This window comes from Elephas maximus, chromosome 11 (assembly GCF_024166365.1).
Source record: "Elephas maximus indicus isolate mEleMax1 chromosome 11, mEleMax1 primary haplotype, whole genome shotgun sequence".
Classification (NCBI taxonomy): domain Eukaryota; kingdom Metazoa; phylum Chordata; class Mammalia; order Proboscidea; family Elephantidae; genus Elephas; species Elephas maximus.
The window spans coordinates 65,361,339-65,376,923 of NC_064829.1; the positions used below are offsets into that span (position 1 = coordinate 65,361,339).

At 38.9% G+C, this 15,585-nt stretch overlaps 1 protein-coding gene across 4 annotated transcripts in view; it reads left to right on the top strand.

The window, feature by feature from the left end:
* Nucleotides 1–15,585, top strand: part of WDR7 (WD repeat domain 7) — a 412,772-nt gene that overhangs the window by 22,160 nt on the left and 375,027 nt on the right. For 3 of the 4 annotated variants that reach the window (XM_049901825.1, XM_049901822.1, XM_049901824.1), the window contains exon 2: nucleotides 10,000–10,171. The exons of the other annotated variant lie outside the window; for it this stretch is intronic. In XM_049901825.1, coding sequence (XP_049757782.1) covers nucleotides 10,013–10,171 — 159 coding nt within the window. In that variant the 5' untranslated portion in view covers nucleotides 10,000–10,012. The remainder of the gene's footprint in view (nucleotides 1–9,999; nucleotides 10,172–15,585) is intronic. 4 annotated transcript variants of the gene reach the window in all.

The following is a 15,585-nucleotide window of genomic DNA, read 5'->3' on the forward strand; positions in this document are numbered from 1 at the left end:
TCTCATTGTAGTTTTGATTTACTTTTCTGTAATGGCTAATGATCATGAGCATTTCCTCATGTACCTGTTAGCTACCTGAATGTCTTCTTTAGTGAAGTACCTTTCCTATCCTTTGTCCATTTTTTAATTGGGTTGTCTTTTTGTAGTTGAGTTTTTGCAGTATCATGTAGATTTTAGAGATCAAGTGCTGATCGGAAATGTCATAGCTAAAAACTTTTTCCTGGTCTCTAGGTAATCTTTTTACTGTTTTGGTGAAGTCTTTGGATGAGCATAGGTGTTCGATTTTTAGGAGCTCCCAGTTATCTACTTTTTCTTCTGCATTATTAGTAATGTTTTGTATACTGTTTATGCCATGTATTAGGACCCCTAACATTCTCCATGGTTTTTCCTCTATGATCTTTATCATTTTAGATTTTATGTTTAGGTCTTTGATCCATTTTGAGTTCATTTTTGTGCATAGTGTGAGGTATGGGTCTTGTTTCATTTTTTTGCTGGTGGATATCCAGTTATGCGAGCACCATTTGTTAAAAAGAGTGTCTTTTCCCCATTTAACTGCTTTGGGGCCTTTGTCAAATATCAACTGCTCCTATGTAGATGGATTTATGTCTGGATTCTCAATTCTGTTCCACTGGTCTATGTATCTGTTGTTTTACCAGTAGCAGGCTGTTTTGACTACTGTGGCGGTATAACAGGTTCTAAAATCAGGTAGAGTGAGGCCTCCCACTTCGTTCTTCTATTTCAGTAATCATTTACTTATCCGGGGCCTCCTTCCCTTTCATATGCAGTTGGTGATTTGTTTCTCCATCTCATTAAAAAATGTCATTGGAATTTGGATTGGAATTGCCTTAATTCTATAGATCACTTTTGTCAGAACAGACATTTTTACAATGCTAAGTCTTCCTATCCATGAGTAAGACCTGTTTTAACACTTACATAGGTGTCTTTTGGTTTCTTGCAGAAGTGTTTTGTAGTTTTCTTTGTATAAGTCTTTCACATCTCTGGTAAGATTTATTCCCAAATATTTTACCTTCTTGGGGGCTACTGTAAGTGGTATTGATCTGGTGGTTTCCTCTTTGATGTTCTTTTTGTTGGTATGGAGGAATCCAACTGATTTTTGTATGTATATCTTATATACTGATACTCTGCTGAATTCTTCTATTAGTTTCAGTAGTTTTTTTTTTTGAGGATTCTTTAGGGTTTTCTGTGTATAAGATCATGTCATCTGCAAATAGAGATACTTTTACTTCTTCCTTGCCAATGTGGATGCCCTTTATTTCTTTATCTAGCCTAATTGCTCTGGCTAGGACCTCCAGCACAATGTTGAATAAAAGTGGTGATAATGCGCATCCTTGTCTGCTTCCCTATCTCAAGGGGAATGCTGTCAGACTCTCTGTATTTAGGATGATGTTGGCTATTACCTTTGTATAAATGCCGTTTATTATGTTGAGGAATTTTCCTTCTATCCCTATTTTGCTGAGAATTTTTATCATGAATGAGTGTTGAACGAACTTTGTCAAATGCCTTTTCTGCATCAATTGATAAAATCATGTGATTCTTTTGCTTTATTTATATGATGGATTACATTAATTGTTTTTCTCATGTTGAACCATCCCTGCATACCTGGTATGAATCCCACTGGGTAATGGTGAGTTATTTTTTTGATATGTTGTTGAATTCTATTGGCTAGAATTTTGTTGAGGATTTTTGCGTCTACGTTCATGAGGAATATATGTCTGTACTTTTCTTTTTTTGTGGTGTCTTTTTACCTGGTTTTGGTATCAGGGATATGCTGGCTTCATAGAATGAGTTTGGGAGTATTCCATCCTTTTGTATGCTCTGAAATAACTTTAGTAGTGTTGGTGTTAACGTTTTCTCTCAAAGTTTCGTAGAACTCTGCAGTGAAGCCCTCCAGGCCAGGGCTTTTTTTTGTTGGGATTTTTTTTTTTTACCTTTTCAATCTCTTCTTTTGTTATGGGTTTATTTAGTTGTTCTACCTCTATTTGTGTTAGTTTAGGTAAGTAGTGTGTTTCTAGGAATTCATCCATTTCTTCTAGGTTTTCAAATTTGTTTGAGTATAATTTTTCACAGTAATCTGATATGATTCTTTTAATTTCAGTTGAGTCTGTTGTAATATTGCCCATCTCATTTCTTATTTGGGTTATTTTCTTCCTCTCCTGTCTTTCTTTTGTCAGTTTGGCCATTTTTTAATCAATTTTTTAGTTTTTTCAAAGAACCAGCTTTTGGTCTTGTTAATTTTTTCAATTGTTTTTCTGTTTTCTATTTCATTTCATTTTGCTCTAATTTTTATGATTTATTTTCTTCTGGTGCTTGAGGATTTTTTTTTGTTGCTCTCTTTCTATTTGTTCAAGTTGTAGGGATAATTCTTTTATTTCCATCCTTTCTTCTTTTTGTATATGTGCATTTATTGATATGAACTGACCACTGAGCCCTGCTTTTGCTGTGTACCAAAGGTTTGATAGGACGTGTTTTCATTCTTATTGGATTCTATGAATTTCTTAATTCCATCCTTAATGTCTTCTATAATCCAGTCTTTTTGAGCAGGGTATTGTTCAGTTTTGAAGTGTTTGATTTCTTTTCCCTGCTTTTTCTGTTATTGACTTCTACTTTTATGGCCTTATGGTCAGAGAAGATGCTTTGTAATATTTCCATGTTTTGGATTCTGCTAAGGCTTGCTTTATGACTTAATATGTGGTCTATTCTAGAGAATGTTCCATGTACACTAGAAAAGAAAGTATACTTGGCTGCTGTTGGGTGGAGTGTTCTGTATATGTCTACAAGGTCAAGTTGGTTGATTGTGGCATTTAGATCTTCCATGTCTTTATTGAGCTACTTTCTGGATGTCCTGTCCTTCACCGAAAGTGGTGTGCTGTAGTCTTCTACTATTATTGTGGAGCTATCTCACTTTTCAGTGCTGTTAGAGTTTGTTTTATGTATCTTGCAGCCCTGTCACTGGGTGCATAAATATTTAATATGGTTATATCTTCTTGGTGTATTGTCCCTTTAATCATTATCTAGTGTCCTTCCTTATCCTTTCTGATGGATTTAACTTTAAAGTCTATTTTGTCAGAAATTAATATTGCCACTCCTGCTCTCTTTTGATTGTTGTTTGCTTGATATGTTTTTTTCCATCCTTTGAGTTTTACTTTGTTTGTGTCTCTAAGTCTAAGGTGTGTCTCTTGTAGGCAGCATATAGACGGATCTTGTTTTTTAATCCATTCTGCCACTCTCTGTCTCTTTATTGGTGCATTTAGTCCATTTACATTCAGGGTAATTTTTAGTGCTATCATTTTGATGTCTTTTTTTGTTTGTCGACAGTTTCTTTTTCCCACTTGATATTCTGTGCTGAGTAGATTTTCTTTATATATTGTCCTTTCCTCATATTTGTTGTTGTTGATTTTGTTTCTGCTGAGTCTGTATTTTTCCCTTGTATTTTATTTTGATGAGTAGGATCGTTTGTCTCCTTTGCGGTTACCTTATTATTTACCCCATTTTTCTAAATTTAAAACTAACTTTTATTTCTTTGTATTGCCGTATCTTCCTCTCCATATGGAAAGCGTATGATTACATTTCTTAGACCCTCTTTATTATTTTAATGATGTCTTCTTTTATATAATAACATTGCTGTTACCCTGTTTTGGGCTTTTTTATATATATATATATAATCTTGGTTTGTTTTTTTTTTAATTTCCCTGTCTGGGTTGACTTCTGGTTGCTCCTCCCAGTGTTCTAGTCTCGGGTTGATACCTAATATTGATTTTCTAACTAAAGAACTCCCTTTAGTATTTCTTGTAGTTTCGGTTTGGTTTTTATGAATTCCCTCAACTTGTGTTTATCTGGAAATATCTTAATTGCACCTTCATATTTAAGAGACAGTTTTGATGGATATATGATTCTTGGCAGGCAATTTTTTCCTTCAGTTTTTTAAATATGTCATCCCCGTTGCCTTCTTGCCTGCATGGCTTCTGCTGAGTAGTCCAAGCTTGTTCTTATCGGCTCTCCTTTGTAGGCGACTTTTCGTTTATCCCTAGCTGCTCTTATAATTCTTTCTTTAGCTTTGGTTTTGGCAAGTTTTATTATAATATGTCTTGGTGACTTTCTTTTAACATCTACCTTATGTGGAGTTCGATGAGCATCTTGGATAGATATTTTCTCGTCTTCCAAAATATCAGGGAAGTTTTCTGCCAACAAATCTTCAACAATTTTCTCTGTATTTTCTGTTATCCGTCCCTGTCCTGGTACTCCAATCACTCGTAGGTTATTTATCTTGATAGAGTCCCACATGATTCTTAAGGTTTCTTCATTTTTTTAAATTCTTTTATCTGATTTTTCTTCAAATATATTAATGCCAAGTGATTTATCTTCGAGTTCAGAAATTCTAGCTTCTACTTGCTCAGTTCTGCTCCTCTGACTTTCTATTGAGTTGTCTAATTCTATAATTTTATTTTTAATCTTCTGAGTTTCTGGTTGCTGTCGGTCTATGGATTTTCCCAGCTTATTAAACTTTTCATTATATTCCTGAATAATCTTTCTAATTTCTTCAGTTGCCTTATCTGTGTGTTCCTTGGCTTGTTCTGCGTATTGCCTCATTTCCTTCCTGATGTCTTGAAGGGTTCTTTATATTAAACTTTTGTATTCTGCATCTGGTAATTCCAGTAATGCACTTTCATCTAGAAGATCCCTGGATTCTTTGTTTTGAGAGCCTGTTGAGGTGATCATGGTCTGTTTCTTTATGTGACTTAATATTGACTGTTATCTCCAAAGCATCTATAAGTTATTGTATTAGTTTATGCTTGCTTAGTGTGTCATAGCTGCTTGCTTTGTTTTGTTTTAGTATACCCCTATGAGTTGCTTGAGTGAGCTAGCTTGATTATTTTCACCTTTGGCTCTCTGGTGCCCTGTCCCCAGGTGGCTAGAGCTGTTATCAGGTATATCAGTCTAGGAGTCCATTCAGTTTTCTTGTATGAATTCAGCTCAGGTTTCCAGGGAGCTGATCATCAAGTATGTGGTGCGGGCTCTGTCCTACAGTCTTAGAGGGGCAGGGTTGATTGGCATATATACCGGTATCTGATTGCAGCAGGGTGTCACGCTCTGAACAAGGCAGGGGGCTGAGAACCGACCCCCAAGGTTCTCTGAGGAAAACACGTCTCTGTTCCCTGGAGCGCACTGGTGGGTGGGTTCTGTAGAGGGACCATGGGCACCCAGAGTTTTTGGTTGTAAGGACTGGGAGGTACCAGTTATCTTTGGGCCCCTGTTGCAGGTGGCTGGGTGACCTGAGTGGAGCTACCAGTCCTTAGGTCCCTGATGTGGGTAGGTGAGGACCTTGTTTAATAGGCAAAGCAATGTCAAATGTCAAACACCCACATCTTCACTGCACAGCTGAAATGGTTGGAGTTTGCCAACAAGGGCCTATTCTCCTGAAATAGGCCCACGCAGGTCCATGTAGAAGGGAAAGGTGCCCAAAGTCCACAGACGGTTTATGCCTGGACAGGAGCCGCTTCTGTCCTGAGCTTCCTGGTTAGTGGAGCTGACAAATTATCTTTTCCCGCAATTGCAAATTTATTCCTTCTCCAAGGCCGGGAGGATGGCTCTAGGTACTCAATAGGGGCTGTCTCAGGCCCAGGGTAATAAGCCACTGAAACTGGCTTGGGAGCTAGAAGGAGAGGCATGGTAAAATATATGCAAGTACTTAGCTTTTGCCGAGAGCGCTGTTCTTCTCTGGTTCCGGAGGTATGAGTAGGCTGCGTTGCTGGCTGCTTCTCCCTGAGAAAACTGCAGCCGAACGCTAGTACCAACCCGCTGCAGCTGGTCCCAGGAATGGTGCCTGAGGGTTCCCAGCGATTCAGGTCTGGTAACTCCTCTCCGCTTCTGAACTGTCTCAAATTTCCCTGCCCCTAAGTTCATTTTTAACCTTGCCTTTGATGTTCAGGGCTCCTAGCTTGTCATAAAAATACTCGTTTGTTTTTTTTTGGGTCTTTGTTGTAAGAGGGCTCGGTGGAAGTGTCTGTCTATTCTGTCACCATGGCCCCACCTCCTTTTGCCCCCTTTTTAACTCCTAGTGGTTGCTGGTAATCCTTGGCATTTCTTGGCTAGTAATGTATCACTCCAATCCATGCTTCTGTCTTTACATGACCTTCTTTTCTGTGTGTTCTCTGTGTCTCTGTGTCCCAATCTGCATCTTCTTTCCCTTATAAAGACACTAGTCATTGGATTTAGGGCCCACCTGGGTATAGTATGACCTCATTTTAGCTTGATTACATCTGCAAGGACCCTGTTTCCAAATAAGGTCATATCCCAAGGTTGGGACTTATTTATTTAATTGGACAACTCATTACAATCCATTACAAGATGAGAATTTAATTTGAAAGCTGTTATAGTATTGGGATGGGAAGTTTGCAGTATTACTTCTAATAAAGTCATGTAGGACTGGATTGTCATATTCAGATAATAGAATTGTGTTTGACAAGCATATACAGCAGCATGTTTATATTGTGGCAGATAGTCAATGAAAGATATTAACCTGATGAAAAGGCTAAACTTATTAAATTTTAAGTGACAGTACTGGAAGAAACCAGGACATGGGGAAGAAGAATGTGAAGAAGTAGCAAAATATACTGTGTCTTAAAAACAGTATTTACTGAGTGGGGTGTGGTTAATTACTTTTGTGTGTGGCCTTTCTGCTAACCAAAAGGTTGGCAGTTCAAATCCACAAGGTGCTCCTTGGAAACTCTATGAGGTAGTTCTACTTTGTCCTATAGTGTCGCTGTAAGTCAGAATCGGCTTGACAGCAATGGGTTTCAGGTTTTTTTCTATCTATGGGCTTGTAACTCCCACCCAGGTGACTGTGTGGTGGGGTAGTTGTGGCATACTAAAGGAGTTGGTCAGTTTTGCCTTAATGGAGAGCCAATTCCGGAACAGGGAGGAGGAGCCCTCCACCAAGGAAGGTGAGACCCAGCAGCAGAGACCTGGCAGCAGGAGACAGTGTGTTTGGGCCTCCTGGCCCACAGAGAGAGAAAGCTGAGTGGGTTTCAGCAGAGACCAAGGGCCAGGGAGAGGTGCACCTGTGAGCACAGCTGGGGAGAGGCTGCCCTGATGAAAGAACGGTATCCTGAGTGTTCCTGAGTCTGAATTTTTTAATAAACCCCATAATGGTGAGTATGGTCTTTGAGTTCTGTGTGGCTGTTGCAATGAATTATCAAACCCAGCAGAGAAATGGAAACCCTGGTGGCATAATGGTTAAGTGCTATAGCTGCTAACCCAAGGGTCGGCAGTTTAAATCCGCCAGGTGCTCTTTGGAAACTCTACAGGGCAGTTCTACTCTGTCCTATAGGGTCGCTATGAGTCGGAATCCACTCGTCGGCACTTGGTTGCAGAGAAATAGTGCTGTGTGAGGATTGTTGGTGTCAGAATTAGTAAAGATGGTGGAGAGAGGAGGCCTGTCAGGCCCCTGCCTCATGGGAGTCAACCTTGCATTGTTGATCTTGGTTCTCCTTCCCCCTTGTGGGTTGGAGGAGGTCAGACACTGCCCCCAAGCCATTTTTATACTGAGCATCTACCATGTGCTAGGAATTGTACTGTTTACATTGCATGTAAGATCTCTGTTAACATTTATTGCAACTTTTTGAGAGGAGGGTATTATTATCCATCTTTTGCAGATGGGGGAGCTAAGGTCTAGAAAGGTAAACTTTTCAAAAAAAAAAAAAAAGAACATAAAAGAGCCACAGTTCGAATACAGGTCTCCCGCTTGTAAGCTCAGTGCTCTTTCAATTATTATTTTTGCTATTGTTGACTGAAGCAGTTTTATTATTTGTGTACACAGCTGAGAAATAGGTGAAATTATGTGAAATAGAGAAATACCTGAAATTTAAATAACCAACAGAGATGGCAGTTTTCATCTCTAAGATTCCTACTCTTTGTGTTTTTTTTTTTTACTTAAAACAATTTAGAATTAATTTTACAAATAACCCTTTTGATGAAAAAACTAAGCCTCACAAGTGAGACATGATCAAACACTGCATAACTAGTGGCAAAACAGGAAGTACGATCTCAAACCGAATGTTCCTAGGATTCTTCTGTTTTTAGAAGCATCTAGTTTTAGTACAAGCACAATAACAATAGTCTCAGACATATCTATTTATATGATTACTCCAAAATTTGAAAGGTAGCATCCCCCTTAATGTTTTAATTGCAAAATCTGACTATATTATACATAATATTTTGGAGAGTGAGCAGAACAATGTTTCATAGTTTTTGTTCAAGGCAATACCTTATCAGATTTTTCTAGTCGTTTGCTGAATCATTTTTACTTTTGGCCTTTTCCATGCTAATGTGTTTTAATTGTTTTTTTTTTTACTCCAGTGAGTAATGTTCTGTCAGTAGTTCCATTTCCATTTAATACAAATCATTTTTTGGAATATATATAGTCTCCTGCATAAACAGGTGATAATATTGGAAAATGAAGAGTAAATTATTAGCTGATAAGTAGACCAGTTGAACTCTGATGGTTGAAAGGTTGTGTGCCCTGGATTTACCTTGCCCCCCTACATCCCCATTAAAAAAAAAAACTCCCTCGTGGTACCAGTGTAGTATGTCTTGTTATATCCTTGAATTTGAAGAAATTCAAACTTGCAATCCTGTGATCTGGCTAATTTGCCTTTGTTTGTTTGTTTTAATCAGTTGTTTAGAACTAGGTTTACTTGGTGACCAATTTAGTGGGAGTCTTAGCTAAGTCTTCTTAAAAGTAGGTGATTGTGCTATGCTATTCTGTCATCATAAGCGGCATTATCCTTTATTTCATCTTATTTTACTAGTGCTTCTGGTGGCTTTTCTGAAGTTTCACTTTCGTTTTAATTAGGTTTTTAAGGTATTAAAGAAAAAAAGTGTTTTGAGGTATTTAGATTTTTAATGGGCTGAGATTATATTTTTTACTTTCCCGTATTTCTCTGTATTAAGGATACATTGAACAGACGATTCCTCTTTGTCTTAGTTTCCTAGTGCTGTCATAACAAAAATGCCACAAATGTGTAGCTTTAAAGAACAGAAGTTTATTTGTCTCACAGTTTTAGAGGCTAGAAGTCCAAATTAGGGCATCGACTCGAGGCGAGGGTGCTCAGCTCATGATTTGTCATGCAATTGAGATTGCACGCATGCGTGCACACTTGCGCACACACGCATGTGTGTTTGTGTGTGTGTGTGTGTAGGGTGTTTAGAAGAATTCCTGGCACTTAGAAAGTTCATCGTAATTATCACCTAGTAATTATGGTACAGTCTTTGTGCACAGAACTTTCTGAGAGCAGTTTTTATATTTGACCTATCTTTTTTGTAGAGGCAGACAGCGCAGGGTCAAAAAAAGATCAGGATTTGCATGTGGGCTCTATCACTTGCTAGTTCTGTGTTCCAGGGCAGTTAATACTTAAGCCTTAGTTTCTATCCTACCAACCTCAAAAGACTATTTAAAGAATCAAAATGAAATAGTATGTATATAAAACTGTTTATAAACTGTGAAGTACTAAATAGATATGAGGTACTGAAGTCATTAGCCTTTCATTAGGAAATTTTTTAAATTTTGAACTCCTAGAGTAGGGACAGAGCCCTGGTAGTGCAGTGGTTAAGAGCTCAGCTATTAACCGAAAGGTCAGCTGGTAACCATAAAGGTTGACAGTTCGAAGCCACCAGCCACTCCTTGGAAACCCTATGGGACCATTCTACTCTGACCTATAGGATCCCTATGAGTCAGAATTCACCCAGCGGCAATGGGTTTGGTTTTTGGTTTCAGTAGAGTGAAGACTCATGCCTTATTTTTTGAGGACCTGAATCTAGGAATATGTAAGGTAAGTTAGTTATTTTTGTTTGGGAATAGTAAATGTTTAAACGGCTAAATATGCTCATTTTCAAATTGTATAAATTGGCTTCATAATAAAAATGTGTAACATGTTTTCAAAGGAAATATTGTAATGTCTGACATTCTTAAAATATTTTCAGGTTTGAAAACACAATGGCAGGAAACAGTCTAGTTCTACCCATCGTTCTTTGGGGTCGCAAAGCACCAACACATTGTATTTCAACAGTACTTTTAACAGATGATGGGGCCACCATCGTAACAGGATGCCACGATGGACAGATATGTCTCTGGGACCTTTCAGTAGAATTGGAAGTGAGTATGCTTCATGTACATTTTAAATATAAGAAACTATTTATTAGGAAACAACACAGTCCAAGAGTAATAATTGGGCTGAATATTATCTGAGAAATATGTTTTTATTAAAATTTGTATCCATCAGAATTGACTACAAAAAAGAATTGACTTATGCTGGCTTTTGCTATTTCCAAACATACTATCTACCCTAAGTGACTTAATATTTGTAACATTTAAGATATTTCAAAAGATTATAACTTAACGTAAAGACAAACAACCAAATTAAAATGTGGGCAAACAAAGGAATCCCACTTTGGTGAGTGGCATCTGGGGTCTTAAATGCTAGCAAGCAGCAATCTAATATGCATGAATTGGTCTCAACCCACCTGGAGCAAAGGAAAATGAAGAACACTAAAGACACAAAGTAAATATGAGCCCAAGAGACAGAAGGTGTCACATAAACCAGAGACTCCATCAGCCTGAGACCAGAAGAACTAGATGGTGCCTGGCTACCACCGATGACTGTCCTGACAGGGAACACAGCAAGGAATCCCTGTTGCAGCAGGAGAACAGTGGGATGCAAACCTCAAATTCTCATAAAAAGACCAGACTTAATGATCTGACTGAGACTAGAAGGACCCCGGAGGTCATGGTCCCCAGACCCTCTGTTAGCCCAAGGCTAGAACCGTTCTCAAAGCCAACTCTTCAGACAGGGATTGGACTGGAGTATAAGATAGAAAACAATACTGGTGAGGTATAAGCTTCCTGGCTTAAGTGGACACCTGAGACTATGTGGGCAGCTTCTGCCTGGAGGCAAGATGAGAAGGCAGAGGGGGACAGAAGCAGGTTGAATGGACACGGAGAATACAAGGTACAAAGGAGGGGTGTGCTGTCACATTAGGGGGAGAGCAGCTAGGGCTACATAGCAAGGTGTATAAGTTTTTGTATGCGAGACTGACTTGAATTGTAAACTTTTACTTAAAACACATTAAATAAATTTAAAAAAGAAATCCAGTAGTTCCACAATGGCTTTGTTACCTGACTTTTTAGAAAAAGGCATTTGGAGTGCTCATCTTTATTCATCATTGGAGAAATCACATTAAAGTCAAAATGTGATATGTCTTCACACCTACCAGGATGGTTAAGATAAATAGACTGGCAATACCAAGTGTTGATGAGGATGTGGAACAACCAGAACTCTCCTTTGCTGCTAGTGGGGGTGGATGTAAATTGTACAACCACTTTGGAGCTCTGGCTGACAGAATCTACTATGTTTGAACCTACCCATGCCTGATGACCCAGCAATTCCATTCCCATGGACAGACCCAATAAAAATGCCTGTATCAGTTCACCAACAGACCTGTTATAGAATGTTCATTGCTGTAGTACTCAAACTTGCCCCAAACAGAAAACTACTCAAGTGCCTATCACAATGGAATGGATAAATAAAGTGTGGCATATTCATGCGATGGAATACTGTATAGCAATGAGAATAAACAAATTGTAATGACACACAAAAGGGTAGATGAATCTCATGATGTTGAGCAAAAGAAGCCATATCCCAAAATAATACATACTGTGTGTCATGGATTGAATTGTGTTCCCCCAAAACATGTGTCAACTTGGTTAGGCCATGATTCCCAGTATTGTGTAGTTGTCCTCCATTTTGTGATTGTAATTTTATGTTAAAGAGGATTAGGGTGGGATTGTAACACCTTACCTAAGGTCATATCCCTGATCCAACGTAAAGGAAGTTTCTTGGGGTGTGGGCTGCACCAGCTTTTATCTGACAAGAGATGAAAGGAAAGGGAAGCAAGCAGAGAGGGGGACCTCATACTGCCAAGAAAGCAGTGCCGGGAGCAAAGCATGTCCTTCAGACCCAGGGTCCCTGTGTGAAGAAGCTCCTAGTCCGGGGGTTAGATTGATGAGAAAGCCTTCCCCTGGAGCTGCCACACTGAATTTGAACTTTTAGCCTACTTTATTGAGAAGAAATAAATTTCTCTTTGTTAAAGCCAAAAAAAAAAAAGAGTGGGCAAAGGACTTGAATAAACATTTCTCCAAAGTAGATATACAAATGGCAATAAGCTCATGAAAAAATGTTCAAGGTTGTTAGTTACTGCTGTTTCTAGCTGACATATGTTGTTGTTGTTGTTGTTAGGTGCCATCAAGTCAATTCCAACTCATAGCGACCCTATGCACAACAGAACGAAACACTGCCTGGTCCTGCACCATCCTCACAATTATTGCTATGCTTGAGCCCCTTATTGCAGCCACTGTGTCAATCCATTTCGTTGAGAGTCTTCCTTTTTTCCACTGACCCTCTGCTTTATCAAGCATGATGTCCTTCTCCAGGGACTGATCCCTCCTGACAACATGTCAAAAGTATGTGAGACTCAGTCTCGCCATCCTTGCTTCCTTACATTCTCCCCGACCAGCAGCACTATGGTGGTACTTCTTCCAAGACAGATTTTTTCGTTCTTTTGACAGTCCATGGTATATTCACTATTCTTTGCCAGCACCACAATTCAAAGGCATCAATTCTTCACTCTTATTCATTGTCCAGGTTTCGTATGTAGATGAGGCGATTGAAAACACCATGGCATGGGTCAGGAGCCACTTAGTCCTCAAGGTGACATCTTTGCTTTTTAACACTTTACAGAGCTCTCTTGCAGCCAATTTTCCCAATGCAATGCCTCTTTTGATTTCTTGACTGCTGCTTCCATGGGCATTGATTATGGATCCCAGTAAAATGAAATCCTTGACAACCTCAATCTTTTCTCTGTTTATCATGATGTTGCTTATTGGTCCATTGGTCCATTTGTGAGGATTTTTGTTTTCTTTATGCTGAAGGTTGTGGTCTTTGATCTTCATCCATAAGTGCTTCAAATCCTTTTCACTTTCAGCAAGCATGGTTGTGTCATCTGCATAACCCAGGTTGTTAATGAGTCTTCCTCCAGTCCCGATGCCCTGTTCTTCTTCAACAAGCTTCTCAGATTATTTGCTCAGCATACAGATTGAGTAGGTATGGTGAAAGGATACAACCCTGATGCACACTTTTCCTGACTTTAAACCGTGCAGTATCCCCTTGTTCTGTTCGAACAACTGCCTCTTGATCCATGTACAGGTTCCTCATGAGAACAATTAAGTGTTCTGGGATTCCCATTTTCCACAATGTTATCTATAATTAGTTATGATCCACATAGTCGAATGCCTTAGTATAGTCAATAAAACACAGGTAGACATCTTTCTGATATTATTTGCTTTCAGCCGGGATTCATCGGACATCAGCATGATATCTCAAGTTCCACGTCCTCTTTTAAATCTGGCTTGAATTTCTGGCAGTTCCCTGTAGATATACTGCTGCAGCCACTTTTGAATGATCTTCAGCAAAATTTTACTTGCATGTGACATTAATGATATTGTTCAATAACTTCTGCATTCAGTTGGATCACCTTTCTTAGGAATAGTCATAAATATGGATCTCTTCTAGTTGGTTGGCCAGGTAGCTGTTTTCCAAATTTCTTGGCATAGACGAGTGAGCACTTCCAGTGCTGCATCTGTTTGTTGAAACATCTCCTTGGTGCTCCATCAATTCCTGGAACCTTGTTTTTCCTGATATAGTCAGCCCCAAACTCATGGCAACCCAGCAGAACAAAATGCTACCCAGTCCCGTAACATCCATGGGATCGGTTGCAGATCAGACCATTGTGATCCATACAGTTTTCATGGCTGGTTGTTAACCCATTCCGCATCATAGCAACATGTAAGCCTCCACTGACAGATGGGTGGTGGCTACGCATGAGGTCCATTGACTGGAAATGCAACCCGGGTCTCCTTACTGGAAGGAAAGAATTCTACCACTGAACCACAAATATCTTATTTATTAGGGAAATGCAAATCAGTACTACAACGAGATATCATCTCACACCAAGTAGATGGCTTTATCAACAAAATGGAAACTAACATGTTGGGGAGGATATGGAGAAATAGGAATCCTTGTGCTTTGCTAGTGGGCATGTAAAATGGTGGAGCTGCTGTGGAGAACAGTGTGGCAATTCCTTAAAAAGTTAAGCATAGACCCAGCAGTTCTGTTCCTATGTTTATACCCAACAGAATGGAAAGCAGAGACTCAAACACATACCTATGTATACACCAATATTCACTGGGACATTATTCACAATAGCCAAAAAGTTGGAAACAACCTATGTCCATCAGTAGATAAAGGGATAAATAAAATGTATATATGTGCGGTGGAGTATTACTCAGTCATAAAGAGAAAAGTGAAATTCTGATACATGCTACAACATGGATGAACCTTGAAAACATTATGCTGAGGACATATTAAAGGACAAATATTGTATGATCTACTTACATGAAATACCTAGAATAGGCAAATGCATGGAGACCGTTGTTTCTTCTGGTTACCCTGTTCTAGGGGGAGAAGGGAATGGGAGTTAATTGCTGAAAGGGTACTACTGGTTTTTGTTTGTGGTGGTGTAAAACTTTTGGAAATTGGATAATTAATGTCACCAAACTGTACACTTTAAAGTGGATAAAATGGGAAACTTTTTTGCTATATGTATTTCACCACAGTAAAATAAAATTAAAAAAAAATTATGACTTAGACTAAAGAAGGTTCCCAAACAGATATTCAAAAACTGTTTTAGACATTTACACTGTCTAGGGTAAAATACTTTGAAAGAGGACAAAACTTATTATTAAGTGTAAGGTTTGTTTTATTTTTAAAATCACTTATGTATTTACTGTCATTCGTTTCTACTATGGTGTGCTCAATGTGCTCTGCTACCAGGCCCTTTCAGTAGTCAGAGCCAGGGAAAATATAAGCCAGGGGACACACACACACTCTCACCATACACACACACATCACCACCACCCTCCCCCCCACCCTGCACACCACACACACGAGTTCACACCAATACCTCTAAGTTCAGTATAACACTACAGGGTTTATTCTTTTTTCCTTTTCCATATTTGTTACTCCCTTTTTTTTGACAACTTTCCTCAGGAGTTTATCTGCAGAGGGGAAGAGAGAAAATGGGATGGTAGCAGGTAGGAAATGTAGGGTCAAGGAAATTGATTTTATTAAATATTCTTTTTGGTAGCAGCTTTGTTGAAATGTAATTCACATACTGCACAGTTCTTCCATTTGAGGTGTACAGTTCAATGATATTACTTTCACAGAGTGTGCAGCCATTATCACAGTACAATGGTGGATGTTGAAGGCATGGACATCCTTGCCATGGTCCTGATCTCGAGGGAAGGCATGCAGTCTTTCACCATTAACTATGTTGTTAGTCTAGGTGTTTCATAGATGCCCTTTATCAGGTTGAGTAACTTCCCTTCTATTCTTAGCTTGCTGAGGGTTTTTTTTATGAATGGTTGTTGAACTTTATGAAAGACTTTTTCTGCAT